The 16,929-nt window shown below is 40.1% G+C and overlaps 1 protein-coding gene across 7 annotated transcripts in view; it reads right to left on the minus strand.

Moving 5' to 3' along the window:
- The window catches only part of PLGRKT (plasminogen receptor with a C-terminal lysine), a 281,104-nt gene that overhangs the window by 12,948 nt on the left and 251,227 nt on the right, over positions 1-16,929 (minus strand). For 3 of the 7 annotated variants that reach the window (XM_078368535.1, XM_078368524.1, XM_078368528.1), the window contains exon 4: positions 3,674-3,812. The exons of the other annotated variants lie outside the window; for them this stretch is intronic. In XM_078368535.1, the coding sequence (XP_078224661.1) occupies positions 3,674-3,812 (139 nt within the window). The remainder of the gene's footprint in view (positions 1-3,673; positions 3,813-16,929) is intronic. 7 annotated transcript variants of the gene reach the window in all.

The raw sequence follows: 16,929 nt of genomic DNA on the forward strand, positions 1-16,929 counted from the left end.
CAGCCCCTACTCCAGTTTAGACCATCACTACCCATCAATAGAACCACTGAGGTGATCACTAAATTGTGTTTTCTGTTCTTGGTTTCCTCTCCCTCTAATCTACTTTTTATACTACTGACAGATTCCTCTTTTTAAAATTGAGTTGGTATTACTTTCCTGCTTAAAAACTTTCAGTGATTCTTTAGCTCCTAGACAAGATATGGCCTTTAAAAATCCCATCCTAACTTATCTCTCTAACTTCATGTCCTGCCAAGCTTTCCGTGGACCCCAGCTTTCAAGCCTTACTGAAGCCACACATGCTTACCTCTCCACACCTTTTTGCTTATGGAAAGAACACACTCTTTAGAGTCACATGAACTTGGGTTCAATTTCTAGTTCTATCATGTGACTGTGGGCAAGGTCCCCAAACTTGAGCTTCAGGACGCATGGGGCAGGTTATTTCCAATGCTAAATAATTTTAGGCAAATCTTTAAGTTAGAAATGTCTTATTTAAGCCTGATTTTAATATAAAAACAAAAGTAGACTATATATTCATTATTTAGTTAGCCATTCTGGAAAATACTACTTCCACCATTCATATTCTCATATGATTTCACAAAAAACATAATCTCTCATTATTTTAGAAAATAACAATTAATTCCTGAAACTGAAAAAAGTCATTATTCTTACATGCTATTATGTTCTGATTAATATAAATCTAAGATTTCTACAGAAAAGTCAGCTTGACCCAGTTACAAAAGACAAATCTTAGATTTGTTGCTATGTAATCCCTGTAGACACTCACCACCCAGACACAAAAAAGTATAAAGCAAAAGGATCAAAATAAGACAAAAAACTAGCCTATGCTATTGGAAGTCAGGATAGTAGCTATCCTTAAGTGGGGGTTCGTGACTGCAAGGAATTGCAATGAGGCTTAAGGAATATGTTTGGCCTGTGAAAATTAATTGAGCTGTACACTTTAACATTGATAAAAGGCATATATAATTAATGAAGAAGAAAGAACAGTAAGAACTTTTATAAATCACTCAACAAAACATTAAATGATATGAAACAAAACTGCTGGGAATACCAAACAATTTTTACAAATTATAAATAACAATGGTAGGATTAAACCATCTCTTTCAGAAATATACAGGTCAAATTGGAAAAATATAGGGATATTAAGAATTGAGCAATTAAATCAACAAGCTTAATATGTGTATATTTGTATAACCAATAAATATTTTTAAATTCTTTGTAAATATTTAGGGAACATTATATTATGCCACAATAAAATATCCCAATAAATTCCTCAAAGTAGAAATCACATAGGCTATATTTTTTAACCACAGTACAGTGAAAATAGAAATAAATACAACTGGATAATGATTGTCTATCTTTAAAACTCAAGAAAACTGAACAAACTATTAGAATCAACAAGATTATAATCAGAATCAGCAGAATGGCTGAGTACATAACACACAAACATGACAGATTTTCTATATGCCAAAACTCATTAATAGTTATTCACAATATTGCAAATATAATATCCAGGAAGAAATACTAGTCAGAATCTGATCAGAAATTACTTTAGTGAACTTGACAAGCTCATTGTAAGATTTCCTTGGAGGGGAAAATATACAAGAAAAGAAAATTTTGAAAATTATCTTATCTGCCAGACATCTAAAGTTACTACAGAGATGTGCTGTCCAATAAACTGCCTGTATTGGGGATATTTAAATTAAGATTAAAATTAACAATTCAGTTTCACAGAGGCACCAGCCACATTTCCAGTGTTCAACAGCCACATGTGAATGAATGTGTGTATGGAAAATACATAAATATAAACCCAGACTTTCAGCCTATTCATATTTATACATATGATTTAGCAAATAACAGTAAAGAGAATCTACAAACCGATAAAGTTAACCCAATAGAAAAAGGGCAAAAGATATAAACAGGCATTTCACACACAAAAAAATACAAATACATAATAAATTATAAAAAAATGTTCAACTTCATTTGTAGTAGAAAAATAAAATTAAAAAAACAATGAACACATCTAATTTTTAATTCTCATATAGACAAAAATGGGTACTATCTGTGTTGGTTGAGAGCGCACTCATGCATTGTTTGTGGGAAAGCAGATGAGTACAGCAGTTTTAAGGGCAATTCAACAGCTATCTGTCCAAAAGAATCTTCATGCTTTTCTCCCCAATAATTTCATGTCTGGGAAGTTACCTCCTAAAATACTTACGTATTTCATCAGAGAAATACATACAAGACTGTTCAATATAAGCAGTATTTGTAATAGAATGAAACTGGGGACCAATTAAATGTCTACCAGTAAGGAAATGGTTAAATAATTTCTGATATATTCTTGTTATGGATGAAGGATTGAAACAAAAAGAATAAAAATAATAGCTAATATTATGAGCATTGTACTTATGATGTGCCAGATAATACTCTAATAACTCATTTAATAATAAATCACAATCCTGTGATTTGTATGTTAGTATAATCATCAAATATTTTCTCAGTGAGGGCTTCTCTGATTCCACTTTTTAAAACTGCAAGTACCTCACCCATAGGGTGTATGGGTGGGGTGTACTCCCATACACCCTATTTCCTTCCCAGTTTTATTGAACTTTTACCTTCACATATACTATATAACTCACTTTTAAATTTTATTTTATCTTTTTCCACTTCTACAATGTAAGCTTCATGAGGGCAAAGTATCTTTTTTCTCTTTTGTTCATTTGCCATAGCCTTGGTGCCCAGAACAGTGCCTTGCACATAACAGATGCAAAATAAATATTTTGGATTAAAAGACTCATCTCCTGATATGGTTTGGCTCCGTGTTTCCACCTAAATCTCATCTTAAATTGTAATCCCTATGTGTCAAGGGAGGGACCTGGTAGGAAGTGATTAGATCATGGGGGTGGTTCCCCCATGCTGTTCTCATGATAGTGAGTGAATTCTCACAAGATCTGATAGTTTCAAAGTGTTGCACTTCCCCCTTTACTCTCTGTCTTTCCTGCCACCATGAAAGACGTGCCTTATTTCCCCTTCACCTTCTGCCATGATTGAAAGTCTCCTGAGGTGTCCCCAGCCATGTGGAACTGTGAGTCAATTAAACCTCTTTCCTTTGTAAATTACCCAGTCTCAGGTAGTTCTTTGTAACACTGTAAAAACATACCAATACAGAAAATTGGTACCAGGAGTTTGCAGCCAAATGTTAATAGCCAAGATAATGGGGAAAATGTTTCCAGGGCATTTCAGAGATGTTTGTTGCAGCCCCTCCCATCACAGACCCAGAAGCCTAGGAGGGAAAAGTGGTTTCATGGACTGGGCCCAGGGCCCCACTGCTCTGTGCATCCTTGGGCCATGGTGCCCTGCAACCCAGCTGCTCCAGCTCCAGCTGTGGCTAAAAGGGGCCAAGGTACACCTCAGGTCATTGCTTCACAGGGTGCAAGCCCCAAACCTTGATAGCTTCCACATGGTGTTGAGCCTGCGGGTGCACAGAAGACAAGAACTGAGACTTGGGAATCTTCACCTCAGTTTCAGAGGATATATAAACACCTGGATGTCCAGGTAGAAATTTACATTCACAAATGTGTAGATGTGTGGGCATGAGAAAGTTACATAAAATGGGGATGTATTAGTCCTTTTTCATACTGCTATAAATAATGACCTGAGACTGTAAATGAAGAGAAGATCTGGAGCATGCTTCAAAAGGGTGATGTCTTAGGAGACAGGACTGTGCTAAGAGGGTGAACAGGTTCTTCACTTGTTTCCTCTGTGTAGTGGGACTGTGTTGTTTCGAAGTTGGTCTAGAAACATGGACAACAATTGTAGTTTTAAAAATACATAAAGAAAAAATAACAAACTAAATTTAACTAATATACCTTTCTACCAGATCCTTGAGTTGTACCAAATCATAGAAAGACTATATCATGAGAGGATGAGTCTGATCCAAGACAGGGCCTCCATACCTCAGCCACAAGGCACTCCTCTCCTGGCCTGTTTACCCAGTCACAAGACTCAGCAGTCAAAAATGTGCAACCTGGAAAAAAGTCATATTAGCCTCACAACTTTCCCATTTTATTCTTAAAGTAGAGAAATTCAGAATTATTCCTATAATAAATCATTGGAAAATAAACTATGCATGAAGACTCTTTATTCATTCCCTACTTGCCAACCATTTATGGAGAGTTCAGGCAGTCTCTGGATGCTAAGGATGGAAGACAGTACCTTCCCTCATCGAGCATATAATCTAGTAGGTAGGGTGACAGCATTAAACAAGAAATTTCAGTATTGGTCATCAGAGCTATGATGGGTACACTTCAGGGCATTATGAAAGTGCACACCAGGGCTGCCAGAGCTAGTTAACGGGTCCTGAGAGGCCTCTGTGAGGAAATGACATTGAAGCTGAAGACCTATAGGAGTTACCCAGGTGAGTGGAGATAGGAATGAGGGGTGAAGAGTGGGAACACTTCAGGCAGAGGAACAACATAGGCCAAAGCCTGGAAAGAAGAGTGAGCATGGTTAATTTGAGGAAATGAAATAAATCCTGCAAGAGCTACTGAAGAAAACAAGGAGAGAGTTGACTGAGGTATTGAAGGAAGGAGGGCAGGATGGGAGGAATTTGCAAACCATGCTAAAGATGTTAGACTTCATGGGGAGCCATAAAGTGACTGAAACAGGACAGTGACATGATCAGATTCGCATTTTAAATGGATTCTGGCTGCCCTGTGACGAATAGAGGGGAACAGTACTGACCACAGGCAGACCTACTAGGGAAGTTTTCACAACAGACAGGCAGGTGCTGATGTTGCCTTGAAGTAGGGTGGCAGAGACAGAAAGAAGTAGATGGGCACCAAAGGACATATAATCAGTAAGAACTGTGGGAACCTGAATGTGGGTGGAGAAAGAAGGGAAGAGTAGGGGTTGACTCCCTATGGTGGATTAAATGGTGGCCCCTGAAAGGTGTGTCCATATCCTAACCCCCGAAACCTAAGAATGTGACCTTATTTAGAAGTCTTTGAGGATATAATTAAGGATATTAAGATGAGATCATTCTAGATTATCCAATTGAGCTCTAAATCCAATGACAAATGTCCTTATAAAAGACACACAGAGTACAGAGGCCAAGTTGGAGAAGGCCATGTGAAGATGTACGCAGAGATTGGAGCAATGCAGCCACAAGCCAAGGAATGCTTGGAGCCACTGCAGCAACAGGCAAAAAAGGATTCTCCCCCAGAGCCTTCAGAGGGACCATGGACCTTCTAGCCTTCAGAACTGTGAAATCATCATCTTTAGTTGCTTAAAACTAGTACATTTGTTGAGGCAGCTCTAGGAAATGAATATACTTTCCAGTTGCTGGCTGGATCAGCAAGTGCAGTGGTCCCCAACCTTTTTGGCACCAGGAACCAATTTCATGGAAGACTATTTTTCCATGGACCAGGTAGGAGGATGGTTTCAGGACGATTCAAATGCATTACATTTATGGTGTACTTTAGGAAATAATAATACAACTCACCATAATGCAGATTCAGTGAGAGCTCTGAGCTTGTTTTCCTGCAACTAGACAGTCCCATCTGAGGGTGATGGGAGACAGTGGCAGATCATCAGGCATTAGATTCTCCTAAGGAGCATACAACTTAGATCCCTCACATGCACAGTCCACAACAGGGTTCACACTTCTATGAGAATATAATGCCACCCTTGATCTGGCAGGAGGTGAAGCTCAGGTGGTAATGCTCACTCACTGCTGCTCACCTCCTGTTGTTCAGCCCAGTTCCTAACTGGCCACTGACCAGTACTAGTCTGTGGCCCAGGGCTTAGGGATCCTAAGTTAGTGGATACAGGTGCCATTTACTGAGACAGGAAATAGAGGAAAAGCAATTTGAAGGCCAGATGACTTCAGCTTCAAATGTGCTGAATTTGCAGGGCCTGGGAAGCAGTGAAGTGTAGGCATCCTTTTACATGGAGCCATTCCACCGTCACAGCTGCCTGACCATTTGTGGCAGCCCTGGCTCCAAAAGGCAGTGAGATAGATGGATTTGAGACCTGGGCAGGAGGTTCACATTGGAGTTCTAGGTTTGAGAACTTCCAACATATATTCCTGGATTAAAGTAATGCAAGTAAAAGCCGTTGTTTGGGGAAATCCCACAGAAGTGGAAGGCCTGGGACTACTCTGAAGAGTGGCAAGTATGTGAGCCACTGAGAAAGGAAACTGAGAAGGACATGAAAAATGGTCAGGGGTTCAGAACAGAACTAGACAGAGGAATCTTTTAATTATTACAGAGTTAAAAAATGATCTTTATGAAATTGCAGATAAAGTTGATAAAAATAATTTACATATTTGTGTTTTAGAGCTTCTGTTAGTAAAGAAGAAAGAAGTCAATAGTGCATGCTATATATCATAGTTCAGGCTAGACATGGAGAAGAATAAAATCTCACTATGACATTGCTATACTTTGACTGTGACTGTGTGCTCAGCAGGTAAAGTTAAGCTTTCATTTAAAATCTACTTTTTAAATCTACTTAGCTACTCTGGAGACAATGCTCTTGCTTAGACTGAATGGTCTGTGGAAGAGAAGTAAAATGATACACAGGTAAGATGAAGAAAAAATGACCATGTAAACACAACATGAAAAAGATCTAAGATTGTGATAGGTTAAATTGAGTTGTGAATTAGAAATTCAGAGCTACCTCTTAACTAATCAAGCAGAATAAAAGCATCACTCCCCAAACAAAAACCAGCATGAAAAGATGCACAAGAATCCAGCATAGCCCCTCACACACAGAAAGTATCTAATTAACATGAATTTCCTCCAAGTTTCCTAAGGTCTATCACTGAAACTTATACATGAAAATATAATAATTTTGATATGTTAATTCATTTTCCTCTGATATTTGGTATTGCTCACACCTTTATTTAACAAGAGCAACAACTACAACAGTGAAAGTGAGGCAAGATGAAGTAGAAATGAAGACACCAAGGTGAGATGAGGTCAGATGGAGGTGGGTAGGGCCAGGGGAGGGCAGATCATGTGGGACCTTCCAGGCCATTGTAAGTGTTTTAGACTTTATTCCCAGTGATACTGAAAGCCTGTGGGTGGTTTTGAAACAGTATGATTAATATTATTTTAACAACAGTACACAGTTATGAATCAATAAACATTCTAAATCCATACATATTAAAACAGTAAATAAGTATTATAAGAACTTTTTAGATTGCTTAAGCCTTCATAACTTTCCTAATGTTTGTTATTCTTGTGACCTCTTATCTGCTTATTTGGGTTGAAAAGACATCTTGATATATGAAGTGTATTTATAGTTTAAACAATAAATCTGTGCGTTTATTTTGGAGAAAGTAAGGAAGAACAGGGTCTGTTGTGTGAAGTCTCATGGGTAAGGAAGAACCCCCAAGACAGAGAGGGTGGAGAGGGTGGAGAGGGAGAGGTTGGAGAGGGAGAAAGGAGGAGAAGAAGAGAGGGGGAGAGGGGGAGAGGGGGAGAGGGGGAGGAGCCAAAATCTGTGCGCTGTAGTTGAGAGGCAATTTTCCACCCGTCTTTCACATTTCTGTATGCCTTTCAAACAAAGACACTGACGGTCTTTCCTCCAGAAAGGATTTTTATGCAACAAAAGCCTTGGAAGACAGAGATGGTGTCTCTTTCAAGAGAAAACGAAAGGCATGCTTATTTCCCATTAGTATTATTTCAATAACAGTACACAATAAATGTTGATCCTTTATATCTGGATTTGGATGCCTTTAGCTCAGACTACATCTTGTGTAATGCAAGCCACTGTATATCTAGGTATTTCCTGGCCCTGATCACACAGCTCCTGTGGGACCTGGGGGCAAGGAGAATGGATGCAAGAAAATGTGAATACACTGGATGTTACTATTAACATGAGTAATAAGTCCTTTGTCTCTGACCCAGGAGTCATGTGTCTTCCGCCAGCACCCATGAAACTGTGGCAGGCTGACTAACTAGCCTGCATGTAGGATAAAAATCTCAGACATCCTATAGTGCTTGATACAAATGGGAGTGAGACCAAAGCCCAGCAGTGGTCAAGGACTTAAGCAGAGGTAATTCCCTGATACCTTGGGATGTTTTAGTCTTAAAGCAGTGGTTCTCAACCAGGGATGATTTTGCCTCTCAGGGGATATTTGGCAATGTCTGGGAACACTTATGATTGTCACAACTGAAGTATGCTACTGGCATCTAGTGGGTAGAGGCCAAGGATGCTGCTGAACATCATATGATATGCAGGGCACCACACACACACAACAACAACAAAATGACTTGCATCTCCAAATATCAACAGTGTTGAGGATGAGAAATTCTGACCTCAGTCAAAGAGACCATATAATCAAAACAAGCACAATAGAGGCCAAAGAGAAATGTGACCCTACTCCTGCCCTGGAGGAGCTCTTGACCTCACTCTAGTGTTTATCTTTTCCTTCTGACGTCTGTTTCTGTTCATCCCATATGCCCCCTTCCCTCACTCCCATCACTGTTACCTGCTCTTAGTCATCCTATGTCCATCACCCATAATCATCCTCTGGGTTCATTCATTATGGCATAAAAAGTTAGACACCATACCATAAAATTAAGGTCACACAGGAACCCTATGACTGGGTCAGGAAAGGAAACTGCTCACCGGGTCTTGCCCAGACAACCCTTCAGCTATGAAATGCCTGGGGTGTTTAAGAAACAGCAAAGTGACCCATGTGGCCAGAGTGGAGTAAGCAAGGGAAAGAGTGGTAGAAGACGAGGTTGGAAAGGTGATGGCAAAGGGACAGACTGCCAAGGGCAGAGCTCCTCAAACTTTAACATGCATGTGAATCACCTAGGGGATTTGCTCAAAGCAGGTTCTGATTCTGTAGACCTAGGAGGGACACGTGATTTTCTACTTCTAAGGAGCTCCAATGTTAATGCTTTTAGAAAATGGGCCATATACAAGTACAAGAGTATAGGGTCTCATAGGACTTTGCCAGAACTCTAGCTTTTACTCTGAAAAGATGGAATGCTGCTGGAGGGTTATGAGCAAGAAATTATGTAATTTGATATTTCAACAGGACTGTCTGACCTCTGTTTTAAGAATATTGAGTACTCAAGAGGAATAAACACACATTTTCATTCATAGCAGCAATCGTCATAGGAATTAATCCACATGACCATCAACAGAATGGATAATTATGGTATATTCATATAATGGAATACCAAAGCATGGAGAAAATGAATTACTTCTACAAGCAACAATGTAGATGAATTTCACAGATGCAATGTTGAATGAAGAAAAAAACAGATATAATACAGTATATACTGTATGGTCCCATATATATGGATTATTAAAATAGGCAAAATTAATTTACGGGGATAGAAGTCTAGAGAGTGGTTGCTTTTAGCAGTGACAGAGGCAGGAGGAAGCCTCCTGGGAGGGGGGTGCTGGGAATGATCTATCTTTTGATCTGGGTGTTAAGTACACAGGTATAAACATCTGTAGAAATCAAGCTGTACAATTAAGATTTATGCACATCACTATGTTTATGTTATATTTTAATGTAAAAAGAAAGGGAGGAGCTATTGTAGAGGGGCAAGGGTAAAAACAGGGAGAGCAGTTAGGAGGCTATAGCACTAATCCAGGCAACAGATAAGGGTCTAGAGTGACACCAATGAAGATGGTGAGAAGTGGTTGGATTCTGGATATATTTGGAATAGGGAGCTGAAATGATTTTCTGATAGACTGGATAGAGGTGATATGATATGACAAGCAGGCAGTTTGGTATAGCAGTCTGTAGTTGTGGCCAAATTAATGTGAAGGCATCAGTTATGTGACTGGTATTTGAATTTATGACACTGGATGAGATCCCCCTGGAAGCGAGTATAGATGGTGAAAAGACAATGGCAATCTGAGCCAGGGCCACTCCAGGAAATGTGTAACAGTAAGGGAGAAGAGAAGGCAAAGGAGACTGAGACAGAATGGTCAGGGAGACAGAGAGAGACCCAGGAAGTTTATTGAATGTTTCTCAATGAGGGAGTGATCAACTATGTCAAAAGTTGCTGAGAAATTAGGTGAGTTGAGCACTGAGACATAGCAAGCTTGTCAATGATTAGTAAACATCTAAAATCATGCCTGTCACAGAGAAAGCACTCAATAAATATCATAGGATATATGCAGATGATACATGAAAATCTATATAAACTCACTGTTCTTGGCAAGAGATATGTTTATATCGAAGAAAATAACAAGTCTTCAGAAATTGGCCTACTCTTTTATTCTTTCCCCAACCTTTCACATTTTGACTTAAAATGAGCAAGTAGAGAGGATCTTATCTCCCTTTGGAAAAGCCCAAGGGCACGTGTCTAGCCCTTAGTCACCCAGGTCCTAAAGGCCATGAAGAAATGAAGTGTTCCCTTGCCCTGTTCTGTAATTTCTGCTCAAACTTGTAATGAAATGTCTCTCTTTAGAGAAATAGGACTTCCACTTACTCAACCTCTCTGTGCTTCAGTTTCCTCATCTGCAAAGCAGGAATAATAAAAGTGCCAATCTCATAATTTGTTACAAAGATTAGAGGTGTCAATATAGGTGAATAACTTACAACAGCATCCAGCACATGCAAGTCCTAAATAACTACTAGATATTTATGATATTGTCATGATATTGTCAATATCCTCCAGCTGAAGGTTCCAGGAACATACCTATAGTTGGTAAAGTTGGCTTATTGGCTTTTGCAATGAAGAAAACACACACCATGGGGAACTGTGGGGTGTCTCAGTAAGAGGGTATTAGAGAGGACTTAACATAGAACATGGACTTGTGTTAGATGATTTGGGGGAAGGCTCAAAGATGATCTGGATTGAATGCTGTCAGGAAGTGGCCATAGTTCTATGAGGGGATATCTTAAGATTCACTTAGGAGTTGGGAGAAGATCCAAGATGGCTGTTTAGGAGCAGCTCAGGATTGCAGCTCCCAGTGAAAGTGCAGAGGGTGACTGGATGCCAAATTTCCAGACAGATCTTTATTGCCCACAGACCAGGAGATTCCCAGGCAGAGGAGCCCCATGGGTCACCAGCATGGCTGTTATGGCTGACGCGGCTGTTTTGCCAGTGCCCCGGCAGGGCAGTTCTCCACACAAAATACACTGGTCTGGTGGCCCTTGTAAGCTGGAGATTGGAGCTCAGGAAGGGCAGAGTCACCCACTCATCTGATTAAACAGGAGACTGAAACAGGGAGCCAGGCCAGAAGATTCCCGGGCAAAAAAGCACCACGAATTTCAGCACCGCTGTTTCAGCTGGTACAGTGGGTCGCCACACGGGAAACCACACAGATCCTGGTGCCTTTTCAGCAGGTGACTGGAACACCTGGGAGAAAGTCAACCATTCAACTTAAAAAAAAAAAAGGATCTGAGACAGGGAGCCAGGTGATCAGGCTTGGTGGGTCCCACTCCCACAAAAATGACACAAACAAAAAAAGCCATTGGAACCGCTCTGGATTGAGAGTTTCACAGCAAGCACAGCTGAACCCAGGACAGTCCAGCTCTTGGGGGAGGGGCATTCATCATTAACGAGGCACTCCACCCCTATGGAGGTAGTCCACCATTGCTGAGGCAGCCCACCGTTGCTGAGGCAGCCCGCCATTGCTGAGGCAACCTGCCATTACAGAGAGAGTCTGCCATTACAGAGGTGGGCCACCATTGCAGAGGCAGTTTTAATCATACCCATATAAACAGGACTGCAGAGAAGTTCACATGGCAGCAGGGTGGAGCCCACAGCAACTCAGCAAAGCTTCTACAGGCAGACAGTGACTAGGTTGGCTCCTTGCTGGGCAGGGCAGCCCTGATAAAAAAGGCAGCAGCACAATGGAAACTCATAAATAAAGCCCTAACTCCCCAGGACAGAGCACCTGGGGAAAAAAAAAGGGTTTATGAGTTCTGTTGCAGCTGACTTAAACGTACCTGCCCAGCAGCTCTGAATGAACAACGGAGCTCACAGCTCAGCACTTGAGCTCCTATAAAGGACAGACTGTCTCCTCAAGCAGCTCCCTGACCCCCATAGCGTCACCTCACAAAGGACCGATCAGACTGACATTTGGCGGGCATCATTCTCGGGCAAAGATAGCAGAAGAAGAAACTGTCAGCAACCCTTACTGTTCGGCAGCTGCTGCAGGTGATCCCCAGGCAAGCAGGGCCTGGAGTGGACCTCAGCAGTCCTACAGCCGAGGGGCCAGACTGTTAGAAGGTTAACTAAGAAACAGAAAAAACTTCATCATCAACAAACTGGATGTCCACTCAGAGACCCAATCTGAAAATCAGCAACTACAAAGACGACAGGTGAATAAACCCACAAAGATGGGAAGAAACCAGTGCAAAAAGGAGGAAAACACCCAAAACCAGAACACCTCTCCTCCTCCAAGGGCTCACAACTTCTCACCAGCAAGGGAACAAGGCAGGATGGAGAATGAGTGTGATGAAATGACAGAATCAGACTTCAGAAGGTGGGTAACGAGAAACTTCTGTGAGCTAACAAAATGCAAAGAAACTAAGAACCTTGAAAAAAGATTTGATGAAATGCTAATGAGAATGGACAACATAGAGAGGAATATAAGTGAATAGATGGAACTGAAAAACACAACACGAGAACTTCACGAAGCATGCACAAGTTTCAACAGCTGAATTGACCAAGCAGAAGAAAGGATACCAGAGGTTGAAGATCAACTCAATGTAATAAAACAAGAAGGCAAGATTAGAGAAAAAAAGCATAAAAAGGAACGAACAAAGTCTGCAAGAAATATGGGATTATGTGAAAAGACCTAATCTGCGTTTGATAGGGATACCTGAATGTGACGAAGAGAAAGAATCCAAGCTGGAAAACACTCTTCAGGATATTATCCAGGAAAACTTCCCCAACCTAGCAAGGCAGGCCAATATTCAACTCCAGGAAATACGGAGAACACCACAAAGATATTCCTCAAGAAGAGCAACCCCAAGGCACATAATTGTCAGATTCACCAGGGTCGAAATGAAGGAAAAAATCCTAAGGGCAGCCAGAGAGAAAGGTCAGGTTACCCACAAAGGGAAGCCCATCAGACTCACAGCAGATCTCTCAGCAGAAACCCTACAAGCCAGAAGAGAGTGGGGGCCAATATTCAACATCCTTAAAGAAAAGAACTTTCAACCAAGAATTTCATATCCAGCCAAACTAAGCTTCATAAGTACTTGCGAATAAGTAAGTACTCAGAAATTTTGTCACCACCAGGCCTGCTTTATAAGAGCTCCTGAAAGAGGCACTACATATAGAAAGGAACAAACAGTACTAGCCACTCCAAAAAACATACCAAATGGTAAAGAACATCAACAAAATGAAGAATCTGCATCAACTAACAAGCAAAACAGCTGGCTAGCATCAAAATGGCAGGATCAAATTCACACATAACAATATTAACCCTAAATGTAAATGGACTAAATGTCCCAATCAAAAGACACAGACTGGCTAATTGGATAAAAAGCCAAAACCCATTGGTGTGCTATATCCAGGAAACCCATCTCACATGCAAGGATACACAAAGGCTCAAAATAAAGGGATGGAGGAAGATTTGCCAAGCAAATGGAGAGCAAATAAAAGCAGGAGTTGCAATTCTCGTCTCTGATAAAATAGACTTTAAAGCAACAAAGATCAAAAGAGACAAAGAAGGACATTACATAATGGTAAAAGGATCGATGCAACAAGAAGAGCTAACGATCCTAAATATATACTCACCCAATACAGGAGCACCCAGATACATAAGGCAAGTTCTTAATGACTTACAAAAAGTAATAGTGGGAGACTTTAACACCCCATTGTCAATATTAGACAGATCAACTGGACAGAAAATTAACAAGGATATCCAGGACTTGAACGCAGACCTGGAACAAGCAAACCTGATAGACATTTACAGAACTCTCCACCCCAAATCCACAGAATATACATTCTTCTCAGCACCACATCACACCTACTCTAAAATTGATCACATACTTGGAAGTAAATCACTCCTCAGCAAATGCAAAAGAACGGAAATCATAACAAACAATCTTTCAGACCATAGTGCAATCAAGTGAGAACTCAGAATTCAGAAACTAACTCAGAACCACACAGTTTCATGGAAACTGAACAACGGGTTCTTGAATGTTGACTGGATGAACAATGAAATGAAGGCAGAAATAAAGATGTTCTTTGAAACCAACAAGAACAAAGACACAACATACCCAGAATCTCAGAAACACATTGAAAGCAGTCTCTAGGGGAAAATATATAGCAATAAGTGCCCACATGAGAAGCAAGGAAACATCCAAAATTGACACCCTATTGTCAAAATTGAAAGAGCTAGAGGAGCAAGATCAAAAAAACTCAAAACCTAGTAGAAGACAAGAAATAACTAAGATCAGAGCAGAACTGATGGAGATAGAGACACAAAAAAACCCTTCAAAAAATCAATAAATCCAAGAGCTGGTTTTTAAAACAGGTCAACAAAATAGACAGACCTCTAGCCAGATTAATAAAAAAGAAAAGAGAGAATAACCAAATAGATGCAATAAAAAACGATAAAGGGGATATCACCACAGATTCCACAGAAATTCAAACCATCATCAGAGATTATTACAAACAACTCTATGCACATAAACTAGTAAACCTGGAAGAAATGGATAAATTCCTGGACACTTGCATCCTCCCAAGCCTAAACCAGGAAGAAATCGAAACCCTGAAGAGATCAATAACAAGATCTGAGGTTGAGGCAGCAATTAAGAGCCTACCACCCAGAAAAAGCCCAGGTCCAGATGGGTTCACAGCCGAATTCTACCAGACATACAAAAAGGAGCTGGTACCATTCCTTCTGAAACTATTCCAAATAATCCAAAAAGAGGGAATCCTTCTCAAATCATTTTATGAGACCAATATCATCCTGATACCAAAACCCAGCAGAAATTCAACAAGAAAAGAAAACTTCAGGCCAATATCCATGATGAACACAGACGCAAAAATCTTCAAGAAAATACTGGCAAACCAATTGCAACTGCACATCAAAAAGCTTTTCCACCATGATCAAGTAGGATTCATGCTGGGGATGCAAGGCTGGTTAAACATATGCAAGTCTGTAAAAGTAATTCACCACATAAACAGAACCAAAGACAAAAACCACATGATTATCTCAATTGATGCAGAGAAGGCCTTTGACAAAATTCAACAGCTCTTTATGCTAGAAACCCTCAATAAACTAGGTATTGATGGAACATATTTCAAAATAATAAAAGCTATTTATGACAAACCAACAGCCAATATCTTATTGAATGGGCAAAAACTGGAAGCATTCCCTTTGATATCTGGCACTAGACAAGGATGCCCTCTCTCACCACTTCTATTCGATATAGTACTGGAATTTCTAGCCAGAGCAATCACGCAAGAACAAGAAATAAAGGGTATTCAAATAGGAAAGGAGGAAGCCAAATTGTCTCTATTTGCAGGCAACATGATTGTAAATCTAGAAGACCCCGTCGTCTCAGGACAAAATCTCCTGAAACTGATAAGCAAATTCAGCAAAGTCTCAGGATACAAAATCAATGTACAAAAATCACAAGCATTCCTATACACCAATAACAGATTTAAAGAGAGCCAAATCAAGAACGAACTGCCATTCACAATTGCTACAAAGAGAATAAAATACCTAGGAATACAACTCACAAGGAATGTAAAGGACCTCTTCAAGGAAAACTACAAACCACTGCTCAATGAAATAAGAGAGGACACAAACAGATGGAGAAACATTCCATGTTCATGGTTAGGAAGAATCAATATCGTGAAAATGGCCATACTGCACAAAGTAACTTACAGATTCAACGCTATCCCCATCAAGCTACCAATGACCTTCTTCACAGAACTGGAAAAAAACACCTTAAACTTCATATGTAACCAAATGAGAGCCCGCATAGCCAAGTCAATTCTAATCAAAAAGAACAAAGTAGGAGGCATCACACTACCAGACTTCAAACTATACTACAAGGCTACAGTAATCAAAACAGCATGGTACTAGTACCAAAACAGAGATATAGACCAATGGAACAGAACAGACGCCTTGGAGGCAACACAACATAACTACAACCATCCGATCTTTGACAAACCTGGCAAAAACAAGCAATGGGGAAAGGATTCCTTGTTTAATAAATGGTGTTGGGAAAACTGGGTAGCCATGTGCAGAAAGCAGAAACTGGACCCCTTCCTGACACCTTATACTAAAATTAACTCCAGATGGATTAAAGACTTAAACATAAGACCTAACACCATAAAAACCCTAGAAGAAAATCTAGGCAAAACCATTCAGGACATAAGAGCAGGCAAGGACTCCATAACCAAAATACCAAAAGCATTGGCAACAAAAGCCAAAATAGACAAACGGGACCTAATCAAACTCCACAGCTTCTGCACAGCAAAAGAAACAGTCATTAGAGTGAATCAGCAACCAACAGAATAGGAAAAATTTTTGCAGTTTACCCATCTGACAAAGGGCTGATATCTAGAATTTACAAAGAACTAAAACAGATTTACAAGAACAAAACAAACAAGCCCATTCAAAAGTGGGCAAAGGATATGAACAGACACTTTACAAAAGAAGACATACATGAGGCCAACAAACATATGAAAAAATGCTCATCCTCACTGGTCTTTAGAGAAACACAAATCAAAACTACATTGAGATACCATGTCACACCAGTTAATATGGTGATCATTAAAAAATCTGGAAACAACAGAGGCCGGAGAGGATGTGGAGAAATAGGAACCCTCTTACACTGCTGGTGGGAGTGTAAATTAGTTCAACCATTGTGGAAGACAGTGTGGTGATTCCTCAACGACCTAAAAATAGAAATTCCATTTGACCCAGCAATCCCATTACTGGGTATATATC

This window comes from Callithrix jacchus, chromosome 1 (assembly GCF_049354715.1).
Source record: "Callithrix jacchus isolate 240 chromosome 1, calJac240_pri, whole genome shotgun sequence".
NCBI lineage: Eukaryota > Metazoa > Chordata > Mammalia > Primates > Cebidae > Callithrix > Callithrix jacchus.